General features: G+C 51.8%; 1 protein-coding gene across 5 annotated transcripts; it reads right to left on the reverse strand.

The window, feature by feature from the left end:
- Positions 1-175: 175 nt before the first annotated feature.
- Positions 176-9,042, reverse strand: LOC114595051 (uncharacterized). 5 transcript variants are annotated; one of them, XM_028725406.2, is made up of 6 exons: positions 8,830-9,042; positions 6,037-6,243; positions 5,790-5,928; positions 4,284-4,426; positions 3,455-3,507; positions 176-1,358 (listed from the first exon to the last, which is right to left on the reverse strand). In XM_028725406.2, the coding sequence occupies exons 1-6, from the start codon at positions 8,880-8,882 to the stop codon at positions 574-576; spliced, it is 1,380 nt and encodes a 459-aa protein (XP_028581239.2). In that variant the 5' UTR covers positions 8,883-9,042; the 3' UTR covers positions 176-573. The 5 variants fall into 5 exon arrangements, with proteins under 5 accessions (XP_028581239.2, XP_028581238.2, XP_028581241.2 ...); XM_028725405.2 differs by lacking the exon at positions 8,830-9,042 and adding an exon at positions 8,431-8,819; XM_028725408.2 differs by lacking the exon at positions 8,830-9,042 and adding an exon at positions 8,147-8,303.
- Between the last annotated feature and the right edge of the window lie 14,618 nt (positions 9,043-23,660).

Below are 23,660 nucleotides of genomic sequence, written 5' to 3' on the forward strand. Positions count from 1 at the left end.
GCCATTGGCTCCGGCTCCACCTCCTGTTGGCCTCCTCCAGGGGGGTGAGGGAGGTCTTGATCCCACACCCTGAAAATCCTGACCTGGCTTGTCCCTCCCCAACCCAAAGAGCAGCCCATCTCTGCCCTAAACCACCTTGGGATTAAAAGAGAAATAAATTCAGTTGCAGGCAGAGCATGTGACAGTCCTTTTATTCTTCTGCTTCTTCAGAATTAACATGGCAAACAGCTTGTGATTCGTCTGCCTAAGGCACTGGCAGGCAGGGCTCCCCATTCACCCCCCAGAAAGGAGAAGGCAAGTGGGCGGCCACGACCCCCTCCCAGGATGCGCAAGGCTCCTGTGCTCTGGGCCCAGCCTCTCTTGCAAGGCTGCCACCACCCTCCTTGGCAAGCCCCCCCCCCCAAGAGGCTGCCCACCCGCCCATTGGCCAAGCAACATTTCCCTCCATTTCCCCAAACACCCTAATTTGGGGGTGGGTCTCCCAGCGGAACTGGCCGGCAGCATATCTCTGGCTAATCTGTGGAACTCCCTGCCACAAGATGGTGGCGCTGATGGCCCCTGGCTGGTCGGCTTTCAAAGAAGAGGCCCTCCTTCTGCATCCCCGGCCTCTCCTTGCACGACTTCCCAGGCATCTGGGCCCAACAGCCGGTAGTTCCTTCCACGGTAGGTGCTCACATCCTGGGCACGGCTGGCACGCGTCGCTTCATAGATCTCTCGCACCGCCGGGGGGAGCGGGGGAAAGCCTGCGAGGCGGGCCAGCTCCTCCGCGTAGCTCCACTGCTGGGCCCGGAGGCGCAGGAAGTGCCGTGCCAGACCCCCCTCGCGCAGGTGCCGCTCCAGCTGCGCTTGGGCATCGGCCTCCATCTCGGCGGCGGAGGGCAGCGGGCAGCCGCCCTTCAGCACCGCCAGGGCAAAGAGCGCCTGGCAGTGGAAATGCGGGAAGGGGCAGATCTGCTGGCAGATGCCGACCAGGAACAGCGACGGGTGCCAGGGGGCCAGCAGGTGCTGGTACAGGGGCCCCACCCCATACTCCGTCTCCCGCAAGCCCAGCTGCGCCAGATCCAGGAAGGGGAAGCGGTATTGGTAGCCCGTGCAGAGGATCAAGGCGTCGGCTGGCAGCACAGAGCCGTCCCTGGGCACCACCGTCTCCGCCGACACCCGAGCCAGAGGGGGAACCTGCAGCACGTCCTGGGGCAGCCCGCGGACCGGCGGGCCCTGGTGGCTCAGCACCACCCGTGCCGCCAGAGGGGCCAGCTGCAGCGCCAGGTCGACTCCGGAGGGGCCGGCGCCCACCAGCACCACCCTCTGCCCGGCAAAGGGCTCCGGGCGCCGGTAGGAGTGGCTGTGCAGGAGGCGGCCTGGAGAGGAGAGCAAAAGGCAGGCAGGCAGGGGTGGGTGGGTGGGTGCTGCGGGAAGGGCATGGCTCCCCCTGCCCATGGGCAGCCGCCTTCTCTTGCCCGCAGGGAGCCGCTCCAGCCCCCCGCCCTCCCCTGGCCAGGTCTCCCCACCTGCTCCCCAACCCCAAATTAGTATATTCCACCGTTCATGGACAGATCCCAGGGTGGAGTGCAACATTAAGAAAAGATTTTAGGAAGCATCACAAGAAGAAGAGAACAGAAGGCTAGTAATAGGCAGCACAACGATCAGATAACCGCAATAAGAGTTCCCCCACCTTTAACAGGGGGAGGGGGACTATAGGGTTGCTTTTGCTTTTTGTTTTTATTGTGTATTTTAATAATAATAATAATAATAATAATAATAATAATAATAATAATAATAATTTATTATTTGTACCCCGCCCATCTGGCTGGGTTTCCCCAGCCACTCTGGGCGGCTTCCAACAAAGATGAAAAATAAACTAAAATGTCACATATTAAAAACTTCCCTGAACAGGGCTGCCTTCAGATGTCTTCTGAATGTCAGGTAGTTGTTTATCGCTTTGACATCTGATGGGAGGGCGTTCCACAGGGCGGGCGCCACTACCGAGAAGGCCCTCTGCCTGGTTCCCTGTAACTTGGCCTCTCGCAGTGAGGGAACCGCCAGAAGGCCCTTGGAGCTGGACCTCAGTGTCCGGGCAGAACGATGGGGGAGGAGACCTCCTTCAGATATACTGGACCGAGGCCATTTAGGGCTTTAAAGGTCAGCACCAACACTTTGAATTGTGCTCGGAAACGTACTGGGAGCCAATGTAGGTCTTTCAAGACCGGTGTTATGTGGTCTCGGCGGCCGCTCCCAGTCACCAGTCTGGCTGCCGCATTCTGGATTAGTTGTAGTTTCCGGGTCACCTTCAAAGGTAGCCCCACGTAGAGCGCATTGCAGTAGTCCAAGCGGGAGATAACCAGAGCATGCACCACTCTGGCGAGACAGTCCGCAGGCAGATAGGGTCTCAGCCTACGTACCAGATGGAGCTGGTAAACAGCTGCCCTGGATACAGATTTGACCTGTGCCTCCATGGACAGCTGTGAGTCCAAAATGACTCCCAGGCTGCGCACCTGGTCCTTCAGGGGCACAGTTACCCCATTCAGGACCAGGGAATCCTCCACACCTGCCCGCCTCCTGTCCCCCCAAAATTTTGTGTTTTTATATTGCGATTTTATGTTGTAACCGCCCTGAGGAGCACAGGGGGGTATACAAATTTAATGAATAAGAATACGAATTCGAATAACAGCAACAGGCCCTAGATTATTCAATGGCTAAAGATCGGGATAAAGAGGAATGTTTTTGCCTGGCACCTTAAGGCATGTAATGATGGTGCCAGGCAAGCCTCCCTGGGGAGAGGCACTTCACAATCGGGGAGCCACCACAGAAAAGGCCCTTTCTCTTGTTGTCACCCTCAGAACCTCTCTGGGAGGAGAGGAGGGCCTTCTCGGTAGTGGCGCCCGCCCTGTGGAACGCCCTCCCACCAGATGTCGAAGAGAAAAATAACTACCAAACTTTTAGAAGACATCTTCTAAAAGGCAGCCCTGTTTAGTGAAGCTTTTAATGTTTAATAGGTTATTGTATTTCAGTGTTTTGTTGAAAGCTGCCCAGAGTGGCTGGGGAAACCCAGCCAGATGGGCGGGGTATAAATAATAATTTAATAATAATAATAATAATAATAATAATAATAATAATAATAATAATGTGACCACCAGAAGGAGACTCTGGACAGACAAAAGGAATGGCTTATCCACACCAGGCAAACTTGCAGAACTGGCAACAAGAAGACCTGCCCTCAGCTTTAAAGAGGACCTTCCCACCACTGGCTCTTAGTTGGGTCAGCTGTACAGAGCCTTCAGCTTCCGCAGCAGTCTACCAGTGAAGGTCAGCTGCTGGGGAGAAAGGGGGGAGAGCTGGCCTTCAGGCCCTGCTTGGCCCTGGCTGGCCACTGGGGAAAAGGGGATGGGGGGTTACATCGGAAGAGCCCCCTTTAGCCTTTCCAGGCTGCTGCCTAGAGCTCCTCCTTGGTCCTCACCTTGAAAGCTGTCCAGGCCAGGAATGGGAGGGATGAATGGGTTGGCATAATGGCTGCAAAAACAGGATTGTCAGGACACATGACCAGCCAGGTCCCGCCCCTGCCCCCACCTCTGCCCTGATTGGTTCCCAGAGACTAAGAGAACATGATTGCCTCTTCCTGATAAAATGGGGAGGGGGGGATCCTGAAAATGGTCCCTGGCCCTCCCCCCAGCCCAGCCAGTTCAAGCCACCCTGGGCACTTGACATCAGCCAATGAGATTCCTGCATTGCATGGGGTTGGACTAGATGACCCTTGGGATCCCTTCCAACTTTACCATTCTGTGATTCTATGACTGCAACCCCCCCCCCCCCGCTCAGTGTTGAGAATCCAGAGGAAAGGAATCCCAAGGCTCTGCTTGAAAGACCTCCAGCGAGGGCACCCCCATCTCAGTAACTGGTTGTCCAGGGACTCAAGGACATCAAGGCGTTTTGCCATGCCCCCCCCCCTCCCAAAGCAACCCTCTAGCCCTTTTGTGTGATCATGTCACCTGCTTGGTCTTTTCCTTTCCAGGCAAAGCACACCCAACCCCTTTGACCTCCCCTCTCGGACCCTCTTTCTTGCCCCTTCTGACCCCATCCCAGCTTGTCTACACCCATAAAGGGCAGAGACCATAGGAGGCCTGACTGATGCAGGACACGGGTGAAGAGCGTTCTGTGAAGCCTCAGGGTGCAGCTAACTCACACTTTCCTTGCAATGATTTCTGTGGCTCCTGCTGCCAAGTCATGCTCCCCCCCCCCCCCCCCGGGCACTGGGCCAAAGGGATTTTGACTTCCATTGCTGAACTCACCCAGTGCAGACCATGACGGCATCAAAGTGCTTTGTGACTTTCTGGGTTGCCTCTGGCCCCTGCTGTGTGGCTGTGACCTCCCAGCCCCCTGGCTGGCCCTCGCTGCTGGACACAGGCCGGACGTGGCTCACCTCACTCCGGAACTGCAGGAGGGAGAAGAAGGCCCTCAGGCAGGGAGGGGGCCAGCGGAGACCCAGCAGTGGGCAGGGAAAGGCCTCTGGGGGGCAGAGAAGCCACAGCTCTGGAACCAGCTTGGAGAGGCTCCTGCTGAACACCCCTGGAGATGCCAGGCAGCCCTTCATTTCTGACACAAGATGGTGGGGCGTGGCCTTCCTGGGAGTCCCTGCCCCAGATGTATGGGGACTGCCTATTCCAAGCTCTTGTGCTCGGATCCTGCTCAGGATGCTGGATGAGATGGGCCATTGGCCTGATCCTGCGGGCTCTTCTTAGGTTCTTAGTGGCCAGAGAAATGCCACATGCTCAGGGGTACTCTTTATGTTGGACCAAAAAGGGATCCTGAGTCCTTGCTGCTGTGGCCTCCCTCTGACCTACATCATCCAGACATCATAGATATGTCACAGAAAAGGTGGCGTCTCAGGTAGCACCTGAGATCCAGGCCTGCCCCTGTCACTCAAATATAGTATTTCACACTTACTCCATCACAGTACAAAGGAAAGCATTGACAGTTCTCTGGCCCCTGAGTCAAGTCAAATACACCCCTTCATCCCATTATGGGGCAGGTAGGCATTATGATTGAGTCCGACACTCAGTCTGACACTCTTTGGGGTCACGACTCCTTGGGGATTATGGTGGGCTCTCTCACCCCTCCCCTTATACCTCACTTCCCTGGGTCCTATATGCCACTGGAACGGAGAAGATTGATCCAACAAGTAATTTCCCAGCAAGCCAGTACATAGATACATTTTTCAGTGAATTGCGACATTTGGCTCTGGCACTTTCCCTGTTTTCCTTTGTTGGAGACCTGGGGCTCAGAGGGGAGTCACGGGCTCCTCCTGCAAATTGAGCAGAGCTTCCCTTCCAGATGCCTTTGCAGATACAGTGGTACCTCAGTTTTCGAACGCAATCCATTCCGGAAAACCATTCAAGTTCTGAAACATTTGAAAACAGTAAACTCAAAACAGAATCCTCAAAACAGAAAACTCAAAACGGAAGCCATGTGGCACGTTTGACTTCCAAGGCATGTTCAAAAACCGAAGCATCTACTTCCAGGTTTACAGCATTCAAGAACCAAAATATTTGTCAATGGAGACGTTTGAAAACCGAGGTACCACTGTTTGCTGCTCTTAATTTTCTAAGCATTAGGGGCTGCTATCAGGGATCTGGAGTTTATGATTAGACCGGCACTTTGTGAATGGAGTTCTGAACCTAAATGAATGAGGTCTGGGTAATGTGCAGCGAAGACCCCCTGTCCTTGCCTTGTGGTGAGGCAAGGCTCATGATTTCCCAGTAACAGACTCAAGCGCCACCACCCCACCTGAGTCTCACCTGGATGTGGTCGTAGACCCCAAAATGCTCCGCGTAGCTTTCCAGGTAGGCCAGCACATCCGAGTGGTGGAGGAAGGAAGGCAGCGCCGGGTCAAAGGGGAAGTCAGGAAAGGCCATCACCTCCTTGGGCAGGTTGGTCCTGGGAGGGGGAACAGGACGCAGCCGCAGGATGAGCTCCCTTGCCCCCCAGGGACCCAAGACACACACACGGGGGTGAAAGAGGGGGGCCACATCCCCGGGTGGCTACCTGAGGTCCCGGTACATGCTGGAGTGCGTGGGCCGCCCCTTGGCTTCTTCCTCCAAGTAAACCCAGGTGCCTCCCAGGCAGCCAGAGGCTTCGAACACCACGGGAGGAGCAAACGTCTCGGGCGAGGCAAGGATGTGGCGGGCGACGCACAGACCAGCAGCCCCTGCCCCAACCACGGCCACCTGCAGCTTCTGTGACGCCATCTTGCTGGAGGAGGAGAGGGAGAGAAGGGGAGATGAAGCCTGCACTTGGTTGGCCCCACGGCAAGAAGGGGAGGGGGCCTCCTCTCCATTCACAAGAGTGTTCCCAGGGACAGACCCCCAAGAGAAGGCCGGGTGCCCCCTCAGGCCATCAACTGTAGCGTCTGAGGTTTGGTGGAGTATTTCATAGAGACCAAGCGCCACGAGAAAAGGGCCAGTGCTTTGCGTCCTGCACACTGCTGTGTCCAATGAGGACTAGAAGCTTGCCTGCATTTGACTACACTTGTTGTTTAATGGTGAATTTTGGATATAATGGAGATGTAAAAGATTTGGATTATTATAAAAGATGCAGGAGGAAATGATTAACAACTGTACCCACAAAGGGGAGGAGGGGAGCCCAGGAGATTCTCTGGGGTCTTGTCTGTATGTTGGATATCTGATTGTAAAACTGGAATTTGAAAAACCAAATAATTTTGTTTTAAAAAGTATGATGCTTTTAACTCAAGAAGAAGCAGAAGCAGCTTGCCTGCATTTGATAAGAGAGCCAAGATACTAAGCAGCCGCTTGCTGCCCAACAGGCCCCATCCTGCGCTATGTGCTTGGCAGGGATCCAGTAGCCCAAGAGGGGGAAAGCCTGTTTTCTCCTGCTCTGGAGGACCTGATCCAATGACTTCAAGTTACAAGAAGGAGATTCCAACTAAACATCAGGAAGAATTTTCTGACAGTAAGAGCTGCTCAACAGTGGAACAGATTCTCACAAGAGGTTGTGGGCTCTCCTTCCTTGGAGGTTTCTAAGCAGAGGTTAGGTGACCATCTGTCATGGATGCTTGCTTGCGTTATTTATTTATTTATTATTTTATTTACACCCCACCCATCTGGCTGGGTTTCCCCAGACACTCTGAGTAGCTTACAGTACATATAAAACATAGTAAACCTCAAATGTTAAAAGCCTCCTGATACAGGGCTGCCTTCAGATGTCCTCTAACAGTCCGGTAGCTGTTCATTTCCTTGTCTTTGGATGGGAGGGTGTCAGCTAAGATTCCTTCCTTGCTGGGCTTGGACTAGATGGCCCTTGGGATCCCTTCCAACTCAACTCCATGTGTAGTTGGCAGGCAGCTGGGGAAGCGTGAGGGGAAAGCCAAGCAAGCGGGTCAGCTCCTTGTTTGTCTCCCCTGGCACAGAAGACTTGGTCAGGAGTAGATGGTCAAAGCCAAACTGAGAAAAAGGAAGGGGAACGCAATGACCTCTGCCAAGGCAACGCTGCCACTGCCTGGACTGGGTGCTGTCCAAGCTGCTTGGGAAGAAACAACGGAATGGAGACGATTCCAGGGACCGGGCAGAGATCTGCTTGAAAAGCCCAAGGGGCAAAAGTCCCCAGAAGCCGGATCTGGATGGCGGGGGGGGGGGCTGGCAGGGGCCAAACTGCGGCAGCTCCTTCCAGCCAATCCCACTCAGTCTCCAGAGGGCTGCAGGGTGCCAACAGCCGTGCCAAAGAGCAGACAGGGAGGAGGGTGCCAGGCTGGGCCTGCCAGGGCAAGAGGGGCCTGTGCTGGAGCTCCCTCCCCCTGTGCCCCCTCGCATGGGGGTGACCAAAGGGTAAACAAGTGGGCTGTGTCTGCCCCCCCCCCTTCCTGACACTGTCTGAGCTGCGCTGTGAAACCTGAAGCCAGAGAAACACCATTAGGCACCTGGTGGAAACGCCAGAGGTGGACGGGACCCCCCCAGGGGCATCTAGCCACACCTTGCCAGGCGGGCCTTGGGCTGCCGAATAACCTCTGGTCTTTTAAATGTGCGGGGGGGGGGGTATTTATTATTTTTATTACTACATTATACTATGTTGTGCTTGTATAGAATCTTAGAGCTGGAAGGGACCCCCCAGGGGCATCTAGGCCAACCCCCTGCAAACTGACCGGTGATCTTCCGACCAAGGGCGCGATCGACATTTAATAAAGAATCGCAAGCAGTTGAAGGCGCCCCCTCCCCGTCAGCCGCTCTCGGGGGCGCTCGAGTCTCCCCGCCCCGTCGGCGCCCCCACCAGTCCGCGCTTCCCGAGCCCCGAGCCCAGGCCGCTTCTCTCCGCCGCTGCTCGGGCTGGGCTGCCCTGCTTAGGAGACCGCGCCAAGCCCGACGCCGGCGCCCATCTCGCCCGGCCGCCCGCCTCTGCCCCCGGAGCGGGTCTGGCTCGGTCCCCTACCTTCTCGGCGGGGCGGAGGGTGGCCGAAGCCCCTCGGAGGGCGGGCGGGCAGGGGGGCGCTCGCTCGCTCTCCGCCGCGGGGGCTGTTGTGCCGTCGGAAGTGGGCGAAGACGGCGCGGAGGCACCTTTGGTCAAGCCCAGGGAGGGACCGGGGGGGGGGGGCAGGCCGAGCAGCGGCGGCCCCGCCCCGTCCTCGACCAGCCGACTTCTTCCTCCAGGCCCCTCTTTCGTGTTCCTCCCGTTCCCCCCTAGTCTTGCCTCTAAAGGACAGGTTTCCTTGAGTGTGTCCAAAGGAGCATCCCGGGAGCCCGCCCCGTCCTCGCCTTCCTTGCCCTCCGCCCCCTCGGACCCTGCGGAGCTCCGCTCCAGCGAGGCAGCCCCCGTCGGCGCCCTGCTCACTTGGGCCGAGGAAGCAGCTTCACAAGCAGCGGCTTTGTATTTCCATTTTCCATTATCCTCGACGTTCCAGCTTAGTCTCTCTGGAGAGCCTCGCGGACTGAGGCAGGTCGGGCTGGGCAGGCGGCGGGGGTCTCCCGCTCCCCGGGGCTCCCGGGGCTGCTCGGCTGGGGGAGGAGGCGGAGGCGTCCCCGCCCCCTGGACGCCTCCCTCCCCACAGGCCGCGCCCCCGGGACAGGGCTAGAAATGGGAGGGCGAGGCGCCCTTTGACTCCAGGGCGGAGCGCGCGGCCGCTGGGCTGCTGGTTGGAAGCCGGTTGCCCTTAAAAAGGCATTTTTGTAAATGAGCTGTAATGTTGTTCGAGCTTTTTAAAGTTAATTGTTACATTCTTTTTAGGTGAGAGCAACGCGGGAGCAGGTTCCTCGCGCAGCAGCCAGACTCTCGAAACTGTTCTGAATTTGAAGGGCGCGGGGTGAGAATCTCCCCTGCCCTCATCCAAAGGCCCTGGTTGTCTGGGGAGATTTATCCACAGACACTAGCAAATTCAGCTGCTTGAAAGAAACTGGCTGATATAAAATAGGAGAATTCTGTTGTTTAAAAGAAAATGAAAGGGCAGGCGGCACGGGCAGCAAGTTGTGGGAGTTGGTAGTGAAGCCTTGCGTGTGACAAATGAGGGGGGAACTCCCCGATTCTTCTTCGGAGGGACCCTTTATCCCCAAGAGAGAGAGGCTGGACAACAGGCACGAGGGTGCGACTCTGTTTTACTAGAGCGGAGTCAACAGTGCATTGAGGGGCGTCTCCTCCGGGCTCAGGCTCCAAAGAGGCCGCCCCAAACAATAGAAAGTCTGCTGCTTTTATTCTCTTTTGCTCCATGTCGCTCCTTTCCCACGGTGCCCCCCCCCCCACCTCTTTGCCCTGCATTGCCACTGAGCTGGCCTTCAAACCTGGTTCTGAGCAGCCTGGCAGAGCACTGCTTGGGCATTCTGCCTTCCTTATGCCTAATACGGAGGGCTTTTCGCTAAGTAAGCTTGCCAAAGGTTTCCTTGTCCTAATTATTCAAACTCCGCATTCATTACCCAGTCCTTCTCCTGTCTTCATCTCCTAGAGACACGGGTAACGTGGCCCAGGGCTCCTTCTTGACTGCATTTAAGGCCTGGCTGCCCCACACTTCCCCAACCGCAGGGAAAATCACCTAGACTGACTTAGGACAGCTGTATCTCTTTTGGTGGTGGTGTTCTGAAGAACTTTCTTCTCTGCCACTTTAGTTTATAGTGCATGCACCCTTGCTGAAAGGGATTAAGGCATCATTTCTCAGACCCCCCAAAGCACCTGTTGGGGTGGAATTGCATTTTTCCTAGCCAACAAGGGTCACTGCAATTTGGAGTGCTGCCCAGAATGTGATTGCACAGGAAAACAGGAATTTGCCCTGTGCTGAGTCCACACACACACTCACACACTACATACGCCACATTTCCGTTATAAATTCATAGAAAATCAACCATACATCGGATTTGCACTGTTCCATTTTTATTTTACTCCATATGACAAGAACTAACAAAGGGGGGTGGCTTAGTCCTGGTCAGCCATAATCCCTTCACCATCTCAGCACATCTGCAGGAGCCCTGCCCAGTGGCTGTGCCGACCCTGATGATCCCAGACAGAAGACAATCAAGATCACAAAGAACTTGCATATGGGAGCGGATTCAGCATGGACTGAAACAAAGGACAATGATCGGATCTTCCCTCTGGGGGCAGGAAACTGCAAACTCCCCTTTGTCTCCTGGAAGGGACTCAAGGGGTAGGGGGGAAAGGAGGACCCAGCCAGGTGACAAGATACTCAGGTTACCACCAACTCCTCCCTCAACCCCTCCTTTCTGTAATGTATGCATGATGTTTCTGGGGGTGGGCTTGACCTAGAGGAGGGGAATTTTCAAAAGTTTTTATAAGACCTGGCACACTATTTTTCTTTGTCTTTCCTCTCACCTGCAAGTGAGGGGAGCACCCTGTCGCGACAGTCTTTCTTCAATAAAGACCAAGCCTACAGGCTGCTGATTTGCTTCAATTTACTCTGGTTGGTGTTGTTATGGCTAAATCTGGGTGCGGGGCTGTAGAATTGATTGATTAGCGTGACCTGCTAATTGATTTACGATCCACAATTAGCTCTTTATTGCCGTCCGGCGCGCTTCCCTCAGCTGCGCGATCTCAGCTCCGTCCTCGTCCAGTCACGCCTCAGCAGAGTGAACACAGCGGTGAAAACTGTCACTTAGCTTCGAGCTTCAGACAAACACACAAAGCCCGGTTTGTCTATAAACAGTCCTTTATTCTTCCGACATTCCCCAGAAAACTCCTGGACTCACCGCAGCCATGACAAACTGCGTCCTTCCCTCTCAAAAAACCGAGAGGAAGAGAAAACTCCTCCCAGCTTCTAAAGCTGACGTCAGAATGCTGAGACATCATGGGAACAACTTAACCTGTTAAGTTCCAAACCCCATACCCCCTCTTGCCGCACATTCTGACAAGACCCTTTTGAGTTCAACACCTTTCCCATTGCCTTGTGCCCCTTCCCGGCATCTTTCCCAGGCACCTGTTGAACCCCTTCAACACTCCCAGAATCACACTGTACGAACCTTTCCCACGCACCCGTGACCTGATCCCTCTCAGGTGGAACACCCTTTGTGGTCCAAGAAGACCGCCTGGGCACAAACTGAGGTGTTTCATCTGAACTTCCCTCTGACCCCCTGGGGCCAGCAAGTGTGTCTTCTCCGTCAGATTCTTCCCCCTCTGACTTGACCACCCGTCTGTGAGCTTTCTCCATTACACTAACCGGAGATGAAGCTTCACACCTGGACACTCCTTTCACAACCCTTGGAGATGCCCAAACCTGCCCTGAACCCTGATCCTGGACTTGGTCCCCATCACCGGGTTCTGAACCCTGATCCTGGACTTGGTCCCCATCACCGGGATCAGCCTCTGCCTTCTTTTCCTCCCTTTCCTCCTCAGAATCAGACAGACATTCTGAGAGAAAAACAGGACCATCCCCAGGCCGTGACCAACCACCCTGCTCACAGAACTCAGCATGCTTGCTGACCAGCAGCTTGGTTTGATCACCCTCTGGGTATGCAAACTTCCACCCATTGGTTGCAGGATCATATCCACAGAAGATCATTTCCTGAACCTTTGGACCACCTGCCTTCCGCTGAGCTGTTGGTACCGGCACGAAAGCCTTGGACCCAAACATGCGGAAGAAATGCACCTGTGGCTTTTCCCGGTGCAACAGGAAAAACGGTGTTTCCCCTATAACGTGGTTATAGGACCTGTTAAAAACAAAGTTGGCAGTTTTCCAAGCTTCACTCCAAAAGCTCTGAGGCAGCCCAGAGTCACATAGCAAAACCCTGACAGCTTCAGCCAGTGTTTCACTCCTGTGCTCTGCCACGCCTCTCCCTTGAGGAGACTTTGCACCCGTCACCTGGTGACGTATTCCCTTTTCCTTGAAAAACTCCTTCAGAGCAGACCCAGTAAACTGTGACCCTCGGTCGCTCTTGAACCCTTGCACCCTGGTGGAGAACCTTAGTTCCACCTCCGCAACCCAATCCTGGATCAGTTGCGCCGCCTCCCCCTGTGATTTGAGAGAGAAACACCAGCCAACCTGGCTGTGGTCATCTGTCAGCGACAGCACATACCTGGCTCCACCCAGACTCTCACACCTCATGGGTCCTGACAGATCTGTGTGAACAAGCTCAAAGGCTTCTTTGGCTACCCTCCCAAACCCGGGAAAACCATGTACCTTTGCACCTTTGCATGCCCTGCACCCTAGGGACCTCCTCCCACATTTCCGGAGTTTACACCCTTTTGTGCACCTGGGCAACTTCTGCACATCTTCTACACTGGTGTGCAACATTCTCTTGTGCCATAAATGAACACATGAATCATGACTGGGAACCTTAGCACACTGCGCCTGTGCTTTTCCAGCATTCCCACCACCCTCCAGAGGTGTCTCCAGAACAAAGAAATTGTTCTTGCTTTCCACGTTGACAAGTTGTCTCCCCCCTCTGGAAATGGAACAGGTGTCATTTTCAAAGGAAATTTTGTACCCCTGCTTCAAAAGATCTGGTACAGATAACAAACAACAATTCAGTCCCGGCACAACGTAGACCTCTAGCTCCTCCTGTAAAGGAGAAAAAAAATGTTAGCCACATCAGAAACTGATTTTCTTGTTCCGTCTGCGAACATAACAGTCATTCCAGTTGAAACAGCCCTGCAGTTCCGCATTTCGCCAGCAGGCTTGCTTATCAGGTGACGACTGACAGTAGTATCTAAAACCCAGCGCGTCACCGTGTCCTGGCTGGAGTTGTTCTTCACAGTTGCCATAGAAGCAGTGATAAGAAAACAACCCTCCCCAGTGTCTGAGCCACGTCCTTCCCTTGCGTTCCCACGCTGGCCTCCTCTCCGAGACTGATTCCCATGGGAACTCAGCTGGTTGACCTTGGCAAACTTTGCAACATCCTGCCTTGCCTCTCTGCTCTGGTGGGGGCAATCTCGACGCAAGTGTCCCGTTGAATTACAAACGTAGCAACGGCTACCAGTGGAAAAACACTGCCCGGGGCTCCTTCCAGCTGGCCTGGCCCTCCTTCTTCCGGAAAAGCACTCCTTGCCAGCTCCGCCCCCTCTGAACCGCCATTCCATTCCAGCACGTACAGTGGAAGACCTTTTTGTTCAGTTTCTGTTAATTGGTTCTCGTGGGAAACTTGCAGATTCTAGCTTCGCACAATTAACTCAGGCTGGTGTCAATTTACTCTTGGCAGAAAGCCCAGGTCTGCTTGACCTAGAAACTACTTACTCTGATTGGTTAACGACCAGCACTCAACTCTGTTATCAAGGGTTTGCTAGCTCAGTTTGAAGTGAGGTGTGTTAGGAGTAGAAGTGCTGTGTATGGTTTTGAGAGAGAGAAAGAGAGGATTTATTTTGCTTTTATTTGTATGCAGAAACTCTGCTGGTTTTATTTTTCCTTTTAATAAATCCTGTAAATAGTTATTCTGAGTCTAGCTGACTAGTCATTACCGCCGCAACTAGCTTCTTCGCTGTGCAGGAAAACTCTGCTACGTTTGGGCTAAAGCCAATAGGGCTATGCCTGACACTTCAAAGTTCCATGAGGTTATGGGCATTGTGCTGCCAGCCTGAGTTGCGGTGGTGTCAGCATCAACAGCGTTGGTTCCAGTAGTTCCAGAGGTTGTTGTTCCTGGCTGGTTCCTGACCGTGGTGAGCTGGTGACGCAGTGGACTCAAGGACAACAGCTGCAGCGTGTGAGTGCTGGGTGCTGTGGTTCCTGTTCTCTCTCTCGGTGGTCGTGAGTAGCTGGTTCTGGGTTCCAGGGACATCGCTCTCAAGATGGCCTCACAACCAGTTCAGATGGCTTTTGAGCATCTGAATGACTCCAATTACTTGCTGTGGTCGGAACGCATGCAGGCAGTGCTGCAGAGGGATCGTCTCTGGCAAGTGGTGAGTAAGTTTCCTGCGAAGCCTGATGATGAAGACCTCGATAAAGACCAAAGAGCAAGGGCCACAATTGTCTTGGGGCTGGAAGATTCCCAGTTGCCGTATGTGAGGGGAATCAAGACAGCTAGAGGTGTGTGGCAAGCACTTAAAGAACTCCATGTGCGTGAGACAGCAGTTTCCAAGCTGTTCATTCGCAAGGCATTGTACAAGGCAATGTTACAGCCTGGGGTTACAATGCAGGAACACCTACACAGTTTACAGTTAAAGTTTGCAGCGCTACAGGAAAGAGACTGTGCGTTAGACCAGCAGGAGAAGGTGGCTATTATTTTGAGTTCTCTCCTGGAAAGCTGGGATAATTTAGTTTTGTCTCTAGAAGGCATGCAGGAGCATGATTTATCAGTCAGTTACGTTACTGGGCGTTTGATTGAAGAATGGCAGAAGAGGCAAGAAAGGTCGTTTGCTGCAGAGGCTTCTACAGGCGGGCGGTTTGGAAGGAGTTCTCATGCCGTGCCAGAGGTGAAGCAAGAGCAGCGTACCGGTGAGGAGTCAGCGTTTGCTGTTAGGCGTTGTTTCCGATGTGGGTCCTCAGCGCATCTAAAACGACAATGTCCGGAGTTGGTCAAGTCTCAGTTGCCGGTGCAGGAGCAGAGACGAGATCAGCAGCAGCAGCAGCATAAAAAGAAATTCTTCAAACGAAAACAGTCGGCTCAGCTGGTGACCGGCGAGGTCAAGATTGCTGATGAGAAACAAGTGGTCTGGGTGGTCGATTCGGGAGCATCTCGCCACATCGTAAATTCAGATGAATTGTTTGTTTCCAAGAACTCAGCACAGCGCAGCCAGGTGGCTCTAGCAGACGGAAGTACTTCCGAAGTGATTTCGGGGGGTGCAGTTTTTGTTCCTTGTCTTCGTGAATGCCTGCAAAATGTACTTTGTGTGCCGTCATTAAGGAGCAATCTGATGTCTGTAGATTGTTTGTTAAAAGCTGGGTTTAAAGTGTATTTTGAAGGAGACAGTTGCATTATTAAGAAGGCTGGTGAGATTTTAGGCACTGCTAAGTCAGAGGGAGGCTTGTTTTGGCTTAAAGCAGGATCTCAAGTTGCAGCAGTAGTCAGTAAATCTCAGCCTGCAGTGAATAACAAAGCTATACATGACAACTGTGTGCACTTATTGCATAGGAAAATGGGGCATGCTTGCTGGAAAAGTGTACTAAAAATGTCTGAATTGGCTGATGGGGGTAATTTAAAGAGTTGTAACAAGTACCTTGATTGTAATGTGTGTAAAAAGGTTAAAACCCACAGAGTCTCTTACCCCAGAAGTGACAGAGTTAGTGAGTCACCGCTACAGCTGGTTCACATGGACGTAATTGGTCCATTTGCTGTAAGCAGGGGTGGATCGCGCTTTTCATTAACAATTGTGGATGACGCCACACGTTATTCTTGGGTTTTTCCCATGAAGAATAAGGGTGATGTGTTCACTAAGTTTAAAGGCTGGGTGGCATCTGTGGAAAGATTTCTGTCCATTAAACTCAAAAGGATTCAGACGGACAGAGGTGGCGAATTTATGTCAAATGCCTTTAAAGATTGGTTACAAAAGCGTGGCATTGGACATAGAAAAACGAACGTTTTTTCCCCAGAGGAGAATGGCGTTGCAGAGCGAAAAAACAGATCTTTACAAGATATGATGTTTGCCATGCTTGACGATGCTGATTTGCCCATGTCTTATTGGGGGGAGAGCATGCTCACCGCGTGTTATCTCCAAAACAGGCTCTTTCATCAAACAATAGGTACAACCCCGTACTTTAAATTGTTTCAGAAAAAACCCAAAATTGACCATTTGCATGTGTTTGGATCAAAAGCCTGGGTATTAATTCCAAAACAAATGAGGAAGAAGGGAGATCCTAAGACCAAACAGTTAGTGTTTGTGGGTTACCAGGAGCTGGGAAAAGGTTTCCGTTTTGCTGAAGGGACAAATGGCATTGTGATCTCCAGGAATGCCAGTTTTTGTGAACATAGTGGCTGGGAGAGACTACATGCCAATACTGAGGTTTGGTTTGAACCTTCCCAGGAGCTTCATGACTCTGAAGGTAGACACAGGGAGTCAGAGTCTGAGGGGGAGGAAAGTTCAGATAAGAGCTCTCAAGAAAGTGGAGTTAGCCAAAGACCAGTTGCTAAGCAACAAAAGAGAGGTCGTAGTTCTGAGGAGGAAAGTGGGTCAGAAGAAAAATTTTCTCCCAGAAGATCTAAAAGACAAAACAAAGGAGTGCCTCCGGTGCGTTTTTCTCCAGATACTGCAAATGTGTTTAGTGTAATTGCAGAACCCAAGAGTTTTCAGGATGTGTTAAAGTTACCAAAAGAGGAGGCAGAGCTCTGGAAACAGGCAATGGAGGAAGAGATGTCCTCTCTGAATGAGCACAAGGTTTTTACACCAGTAGCAGCGCCTGAGGGGGCAAAGATTGTAAGCTGCAGGTGGGTAAACAAACTAAAAGGTTTGCCAAACAATTGTCCAGTAAGTTCAAAGTGAAAGACTTAGGCCCGGTTAGGACATATCTAGGGTTGGAAGTGTGCTGGGCCCAAGATGGCAGCTGCTTAATTAGTCAGCAGAACAAAGTTAAACAACTACTGACTACATACAGGATGCAGGATTGCAAAGGGGCAGTGGTGCCTATGGATCCAGGTTTCATAAAAACACTTCATATAGATGAGAGTCCTGAATTTGAACATCCTGATGTATATCACTCTGTAATTGGAAGTTTATTGTATCTAGCACAGTGGTCCAGACCTGACATTAGCTACGCAGTAGGCATATTAAGTAGATTGGTCTCAAAACCCACACTAAATGCCTGGAAAGGGGTAAAACAAGTTCTGAGGTATCTCAAACAGACAATTGGCTATATGTTACAATTAAATTCTTCAGAGGATGAAATGTTGAGTTGCTACTGTGATAGTGACTGGGGAAATTTGCCGGATAGAAAATCTGTCACAGGACTAGTCATAATGGTCGGTGGAGCTTTAATCAGCTGGCAGTCACGCAAGCAAGACGTTGTAAGTGTGTCATCAACGGAATCAGAGTACGCCGCATTGAGTGAATTGTGCAACGAGGTGATTTATTTCAAGCATTTGTTAGCAGATTTAAATGTAAATTGTGGAGAACCAGTACAAGTTTACATTGATAATCAAGCTTGTATAACATTAAGTAAAACAGAGGGTTTCAAATCGCGTTCCAAACATATCTCTGTAAAATACCAAAATGTACGTTGCTGTGTACAAGACAATGTAATCACCTGTACTTATGTATCAAGTGAAGAAAATGTAGCAGATGTGTTAACTAAACCATTGGCAAAGATAAAGAACAAGCGAATGTGCAAGGGTTTAGGTTTGCTGGAAAAATGATCTCCTACATAGGTGTATTTGATGTAAATTGTTCAGCAGAATCTGTGAGGGGGTGTTCAGTTTCTGTTAATTGGTTCTCGTGGGAAACTTGCAGATTCTAGCTTCGCACAATTAACTCAGGCTGGTGTCAATTTACTCTTGGCAGAAAGCCCAGGTCTGCTTGACCTAGAAACTACTTACTCTGATTGGTTAACGACCAGCACTCAACTCTGTTATCAAGGGATTGCTAGCTCAGTTTGAAGTGAGGTGTTGTTAGGAGTAGAAGTGCTGTGTATGGTTTTGAGAGAGAGAGAAAGAGAGGGTTTATTTTGCTTTGATTTGTATGCAGAAACTCTGCTGGTTTTATTTTTCCTTTTAATAAATCCTGTAAATAGTTATTCTGAGTCTAGCTGACTAGTCATTACCGCCGCAACTAGCTTCTTCGCTGTGCAGGAAAACTCTGCTACGTTTGGGCTAAAGCCAATAGGGCTATGCCTGACACTTAAAAGTTCCATGACTTTTAACCGTGCCTTTGGAATTCTTCGCCCCCCCGACCTGCTCACCAGCGCTCCTTGAGGCTAAAACATCAGGAACAGGGGCTCCAGCCATCTTTAGGCTGCTCATTTCTTCTCCAGGGCTCTGGCCTCCTGCTGAAGTTTCACGCAAACGTCTCAGCACATCCCCAGGCAGCCCTTGCTGTGTTTACGCCCTTGCTCAACTTCTTAGAGTGAGCCTTCCAAACGGAATGTCCTCCAAGACCTGGCTGCCTGCCATTGTCTTCCCGGGGCCCAAGCTTACTCACCAGCTTATCCAGCACCCGTTCTCAGCTGCTCTGAGCTCCGCAGCCACTCCTTGCCTCTTAGCAACAGGCAAAAAACTCCGAACGCTTCTCTGCTTCAAACCGCAAACTTCAAAGCGTTCCGGCAGCCTCAAGTGACAGTTTTACGATCGGTAATCAGGCTACCCATAACCTGTAGAATTGATTGATTAGCGTGACCTGCTAATTGATTTACGATCCACAATTAGCTCTTTATTGCCGTCCGGCGCGCTTCCCTCAGCTGCGCGATCTCAGCTCCGTCCTCGTCCAGTCACGCCTCAGCAGAGTGAACACAGCGGTGAAAACTGTCACTTAGCTTCGAGCTTCAGACAAACACACAAAGCCCGGTTTGTCTATAAACAGTCCTTTATTCTTCCGACATTCCCCAGAAAACTCCTGGACTCACCGCAGCCATGACAAACTGCGTCCTTCCCTCTCAAAAAACCGAGAGGAAGAGAAAACTCCTCCCAGCTTCTAAAGCTGACGTCAGAATGCTGAGGCATCATGGGAACAACTTAACCTGTTAAGTTCCAAACCCCATAGGGGCTACACTGCCACCCAGCTCGTCGGACTAAGTGTCCGCGGGTCCCTGCGGAAGAAAATGAGCTCAGCCGGACAGGAGCAAACTGCAGAAGATCCAAGTTTATTGCGCAACAGGTTCAAGGCGAGATTGAACAGCGAGAAAGGGGGTGACATTAACTTTTGAAACTCCCTCCATGTCCCAGAATACAGTGCAAAATACATCCCAGTTACATCATGAATACATTAAGGAAAGGTTGGGTTACACAGATTACATCATGAATACATTAAGGAGAGGTTGGGTTACACTGGATTAACATATGGAGGAGGGAGGGGGGAATATGCAGAGAGCTGGAGATATGGAGGAGGGAGGGGGGAATATGCAGAGCTGGAGATATGCGCAGATAAGCACATCCTGAGAAGACAATGGTCCATGTATGCGTAGTCTGTCACCTGGCATTGCCCGGAGGAAAGGTTTGGCAGAGTGATTTTGACAGGATTAGGGTCTTGACACCTTACTTGAGGCATTATGGAGGACAGGGGAGGGGTGATGGAGTCCTAGAGAAATTGAGCAAATATATTGTAGTGAAGAAGACATGCCCCCCCCCTTCCGTAACAGTGTCTTTACTTTTTGTCCAAGGGAGCCCTCAGATTTTTCCGGTAACAATATATAATTTTGTTCTTAATATCATGTTGTATGAGATCCTGAGCTTTTCGGAATAAGAAAGATTGCAAATTTGACTTATTTAATAAATAACTGTAAATACAGTTAAATGTAGTGCAAGTTCTAAGCCTGCTCTGCGTGCTGTGGTCGTCCCTGCCCCCCCCCCCCCCCGCCTTCCGTTCACCTCCCTGGCAAAATATGTTTATAAGGTGTTTTTGCAGAGCAGTACAGCAGGCTGGCTGTATTGATTCTGGTACCATGTCAACTGTAGTATTAGTAGCTGCTCTTTAACTAGGACAATTTATTAAATAAAGAGATTTTTTTCCACATTAAATTCTGATTTGACCTGTAACCAGTTTCTGTTTCCTTGTATGCTGTATTCAAAGAAACCATGCTTGTGTATTTCTTTGTGGTAACTTCTGCATTTAGTGGATTTAATTTAATGGATCCCCAAGAGCTTATTTATTGTCTCCAGCTCCTTCCTGACACAGGTGGGAGATGGTAATGAGTCCCTCTGAGAAGCGGCTTGGCTGAGTTGTTCCAGGAGGACAAAAAGGAAACAGATCATTTTTCTTAGTCACAAAATTATTGTTGTCCACTTCTTTTTAAAGTATAGAGATTTGATTGAATGCCTCTCTTGGGGCTGAATCTTGTGACACATTTTAAAAAAAACTGAGCTGGGAATCATTTCACATCTGCCTGCACACACAGGGAGGGGAAAACGTCTTGTCTGAATGGATGAGATGGAGATCTTGTTTGTGCCCACACAAAGTCTGAAGTTCCAAATTGATTTCATGGACCACGTAAATATATTACTCTTTATTTCATGCATCTTTTAAAAATCCATGTTTTTTTATGAAGGTGGTGGCGGAAGAAATCCAGAAAGCTGGGAGGCCTGCAGGGAAAGAAAACAAAACTGTAGAAGAGGGGCCCAGTCCTCTGTCCCTCCTCTGGCTCCATCTAGTGACAAAGGGAAATGCAGAATGATGCATATTCAGGGTGCTGGGGGTTTGCGATTTACCCCCAAAGGAACTGCACTTACCAGAGTGGGCTACCAGGATGCTCTGGAGGAGTCCTGGGAACTATAGTTTGTTCAGGGCACCAGAAGTTGTTTGGAGGCTGCTAGTTCTTCCCTGAACTACAATTCTCAGGACCATTTGGCAGAAATCGTGGGAACTATAGTTTATTTAGGACACCAAGGGCTGTTTCCCCCATTGAGCTACAGTTCCCAGAGTTATTTAGGAAGAGGAATGGGCTTTTAGACCTGTTTTGGGAACCGTAGTTCTGCGCAGGGTATCACAACCCTCAATGCCCTGAGCAAGCAATAGGCCCCAGCATGCTGGGAGCTGTAGCTTGCTCAGGATGTCCAAGTACAACTCCTAGAGTCCCCTTGGGAAAGGCTGCAGCGAATATTCTGCAAGGGGAATCAGGGTCCTCTCTCAATTACAGCTCCCAGGATCCTTTGGGGACGCCCAAGCCACGGGAGTTGTAGTTTTCTGCGAGCTCGACAGGCCCCCTCCCCGCCCCGCTGCTTCCGTGGAGCCTCCAGGGTCGGAGGCAGTCTATCTGACTGCTCTGGCCGCGGAGAGGACCAAGAGGGCGACTTAGCCGCCTAGATCTACGCCACGGGGGCTCCCATCCCGGAAGCGGAGTGAGGAGAGAGCGCAGCACTTGCGGAGGAGAGAGAGAGAGAGACGCCCGCCCTCCCTGCCTCTCCTAAGATGGCGCTCGTTCCGGCAGGGCGCCGTGCCCTCGTCCAAGATGGCGGCGGCGCCTTACCCGCCCTCTCCCGCCCACCGTGCCTCTCCTAAGATGGCGCCTTGGGGCCGAGAGAGCTCCGCCGCCTCCGCGCCTCTCCCCAAATGGCGCCCCTTCCGGGAGGGGACCTGCCCTCGTCCAAGGGACGAAGCCCCGCTGCTGCTCCGCCCGAGGCCGAGCCCCCCCCCCCTACTGGCGCGCCCATGATGCGGTGCAGGCGCGACATTTCTCTTGTTATTAAAGATTTTCTTGGTTTACAAAAGTGCATGCCTTGTCTCTTTTTTCCAGGTTGTGCAGTCTTTCTTCCAGATCAGTTACATTTGTGGAGAGACACGAGTGTTGAATGCAGAACAAGTATAAGGTTGGGGAGGGCGAGGGGGGGGGAGGCTTATATAGTACATTCATTTGTTTAGTCTAAGTGTGGGGTTTTGTGTCAGCGTCTACTGGGTAGGTTCTCTTTGTATTTGTTTATTACATTTCCTTGGTAGTGAGAGGCGTTGGGGGGCAGGGTGGGGTTGGTTGTCTGCAGTGGGGGGGGGGGGGGGCTTGTTGGGTCAGGTAAGCCAGATTGATTCCTATGCTGTCAGTGGATTCTTCTTGTTGTCTTGTTGGGCTGTGTATGTGATAAAGATGAGCCATACTGGGGTGAAGGCGTCCTCTTCTATTTGTCCCCAGGTCAGTTTCAGTTTATTGGTTATCTTTTCTAGAAAAACCATTCCCCATACAATTTGATACCTTTGGTCCATGTTTACTCCTGACAGGTCCCTCCAGTGTCTGGCTACAAGGCTTATGGCTGTTGAGAGCAGGTAGGTTATAAGCTCTCTAGAATGTGAGCGGTCATTTCGATTTTGGAAGATGTTCCTTATGCCCAGTCCTGGGGTGAGTTCTAATACCTGTTAGTTTTTTTGCATATCTTTTGTAGAACTGCTATCCAGAAGGGTTGGATTTTAGGTTATTCCCACCCCATGTGGAGGTATGTGCCTGTGGAGGTGCAGTAGCTTCTCCAATAATAATTAATAATGATAATTTATTATTTCTACCCCGCCCGTCGGGCTGGGTTTCCCCAGCAACTCTGGGCGGCTTTCAACAGAACAGTAAAAACAGAATAAAACTTCAAACATTAAAATCCTGGGCATATCAGCGCCAGTTTCCAGGGTGTTAAGTACCACCTGCAGGTGAGTTTCAGAGTGAGTTCTCTTCTTTTGGCTCATAGTGACCTAAAAGGAGGTTTAGGCCACATTCTAGTACATTGGGTGGGCTTAATTTCATAGCCTATGTCATCTTCCCATTGTTCTTTGATTGTGTCAAGGGGGTTTGTGGGATTTTGGAGCCATATATTGTATATTGTGGATACCATCCCTTCACTGTGTCCCTCTGCTGTCAGGAGGTCTTCGAAGATGGTCAAGGGCCTAGTGGCTACTGATTTTAGAGTTGGATTGTTTAAGAAGGCTGCAGGCACCACATTTGAATGGCAATGCCCATCAGCTAAGGGAGCAGCCCCCTCAAATATTTTATTGTTGGGGCCGAAGACCCCACAGCCCCTGGGAGTTGGCCCCTGTGTTGGCCACTGTGGGAAAAGGATGCTGTGAACTGCCCTGAGATCCATAGGTGGAGGGCGGCTCACATTTAATTGGTGGTGGTGATGATGATGAAGAATCTGTGGGCCCCCCTTGGCCTGATCCAGCAGAGTTCCAATGAGGAGGAGCCAGGCGGCCAGCGCCCCAAACAGATATTTGGAGGTGGCAATGCTTGGCTGCGGCTCCTCTGGGGAATGATCAGCTGCTTAGCCCAAATGGCCGGCCGAGGATCAACTGGGTTGTGAAAGGCCCCGAGGCAGGTGCGCCCGCAGCGCGGCTTGAACAGCTGCCGCGTCAAGGACCGAGAAAGTACGTCAGTGGAGCCGGTGACGAGAGGCAGCCCGGAGGGTCCTGGACGGGGGCGGAGGGACCTGGCAAATGTACCCCCCCCCCCAGCACACGCCTTGCCTCACAATGACATCACAGAATCACAAAAGGGCAGAGCGGGAAGGGGCGCCAAGGGTCATCGAGTCCGACCCCCTGCAAACCTCCCTGCCCCCCCCCATAATCCCGGAGGGCTTTCCCCACGTGCAACTTCGGGTCTGCTTTGCGCGGCTCTTCCTTACTCTGCGCCTCCCCCAAAAAATAAGCCCATAAGGGCGCCAAAGAGCGCCCCCTCGACCCTGGCCGGGGCCTGA

Source organism: Podarcis muralis, chromosome 3 (genome assembly GCF_964188315.1).
Source record: "Podarcis muralis chromosome 3, rPodMur119.hap1.1, whole genome shotgun sequence".
In the NCBI taxonomy this organism is placed as follows: Eukaryota; Metazoa; Chordata; class Lepidosauria; order Squamata; family Lacertidae; genus Podarcis; species Podarcis muralis.

Excerpts from the sequence above, each read along its gene's own strand:
- LOC114595051 (XM_028725406.2), bottom strand. The coding sequence starts at position 8,882 with ATGGAAAATGGAAATACAAAGCCGCTGCTTGTGAAGCTGCTTCCTCGG. Across the intron at positions 5,929-6,036 it reads AGCATGTACCGGGACCTCAG|GACCAACCTGCCCAAGGAGG; the intron begins GTAGCCACCCGG and ends TCCCCCTCCCAG. Across the intron at positions 4,427-5,789 it reads GGGTCTACGACCACATCCAG|TTCCGGAGTGAGGTGAGCCA; the intron begins GTGAGACTCAGG and ends TCCCTCCTGCAG.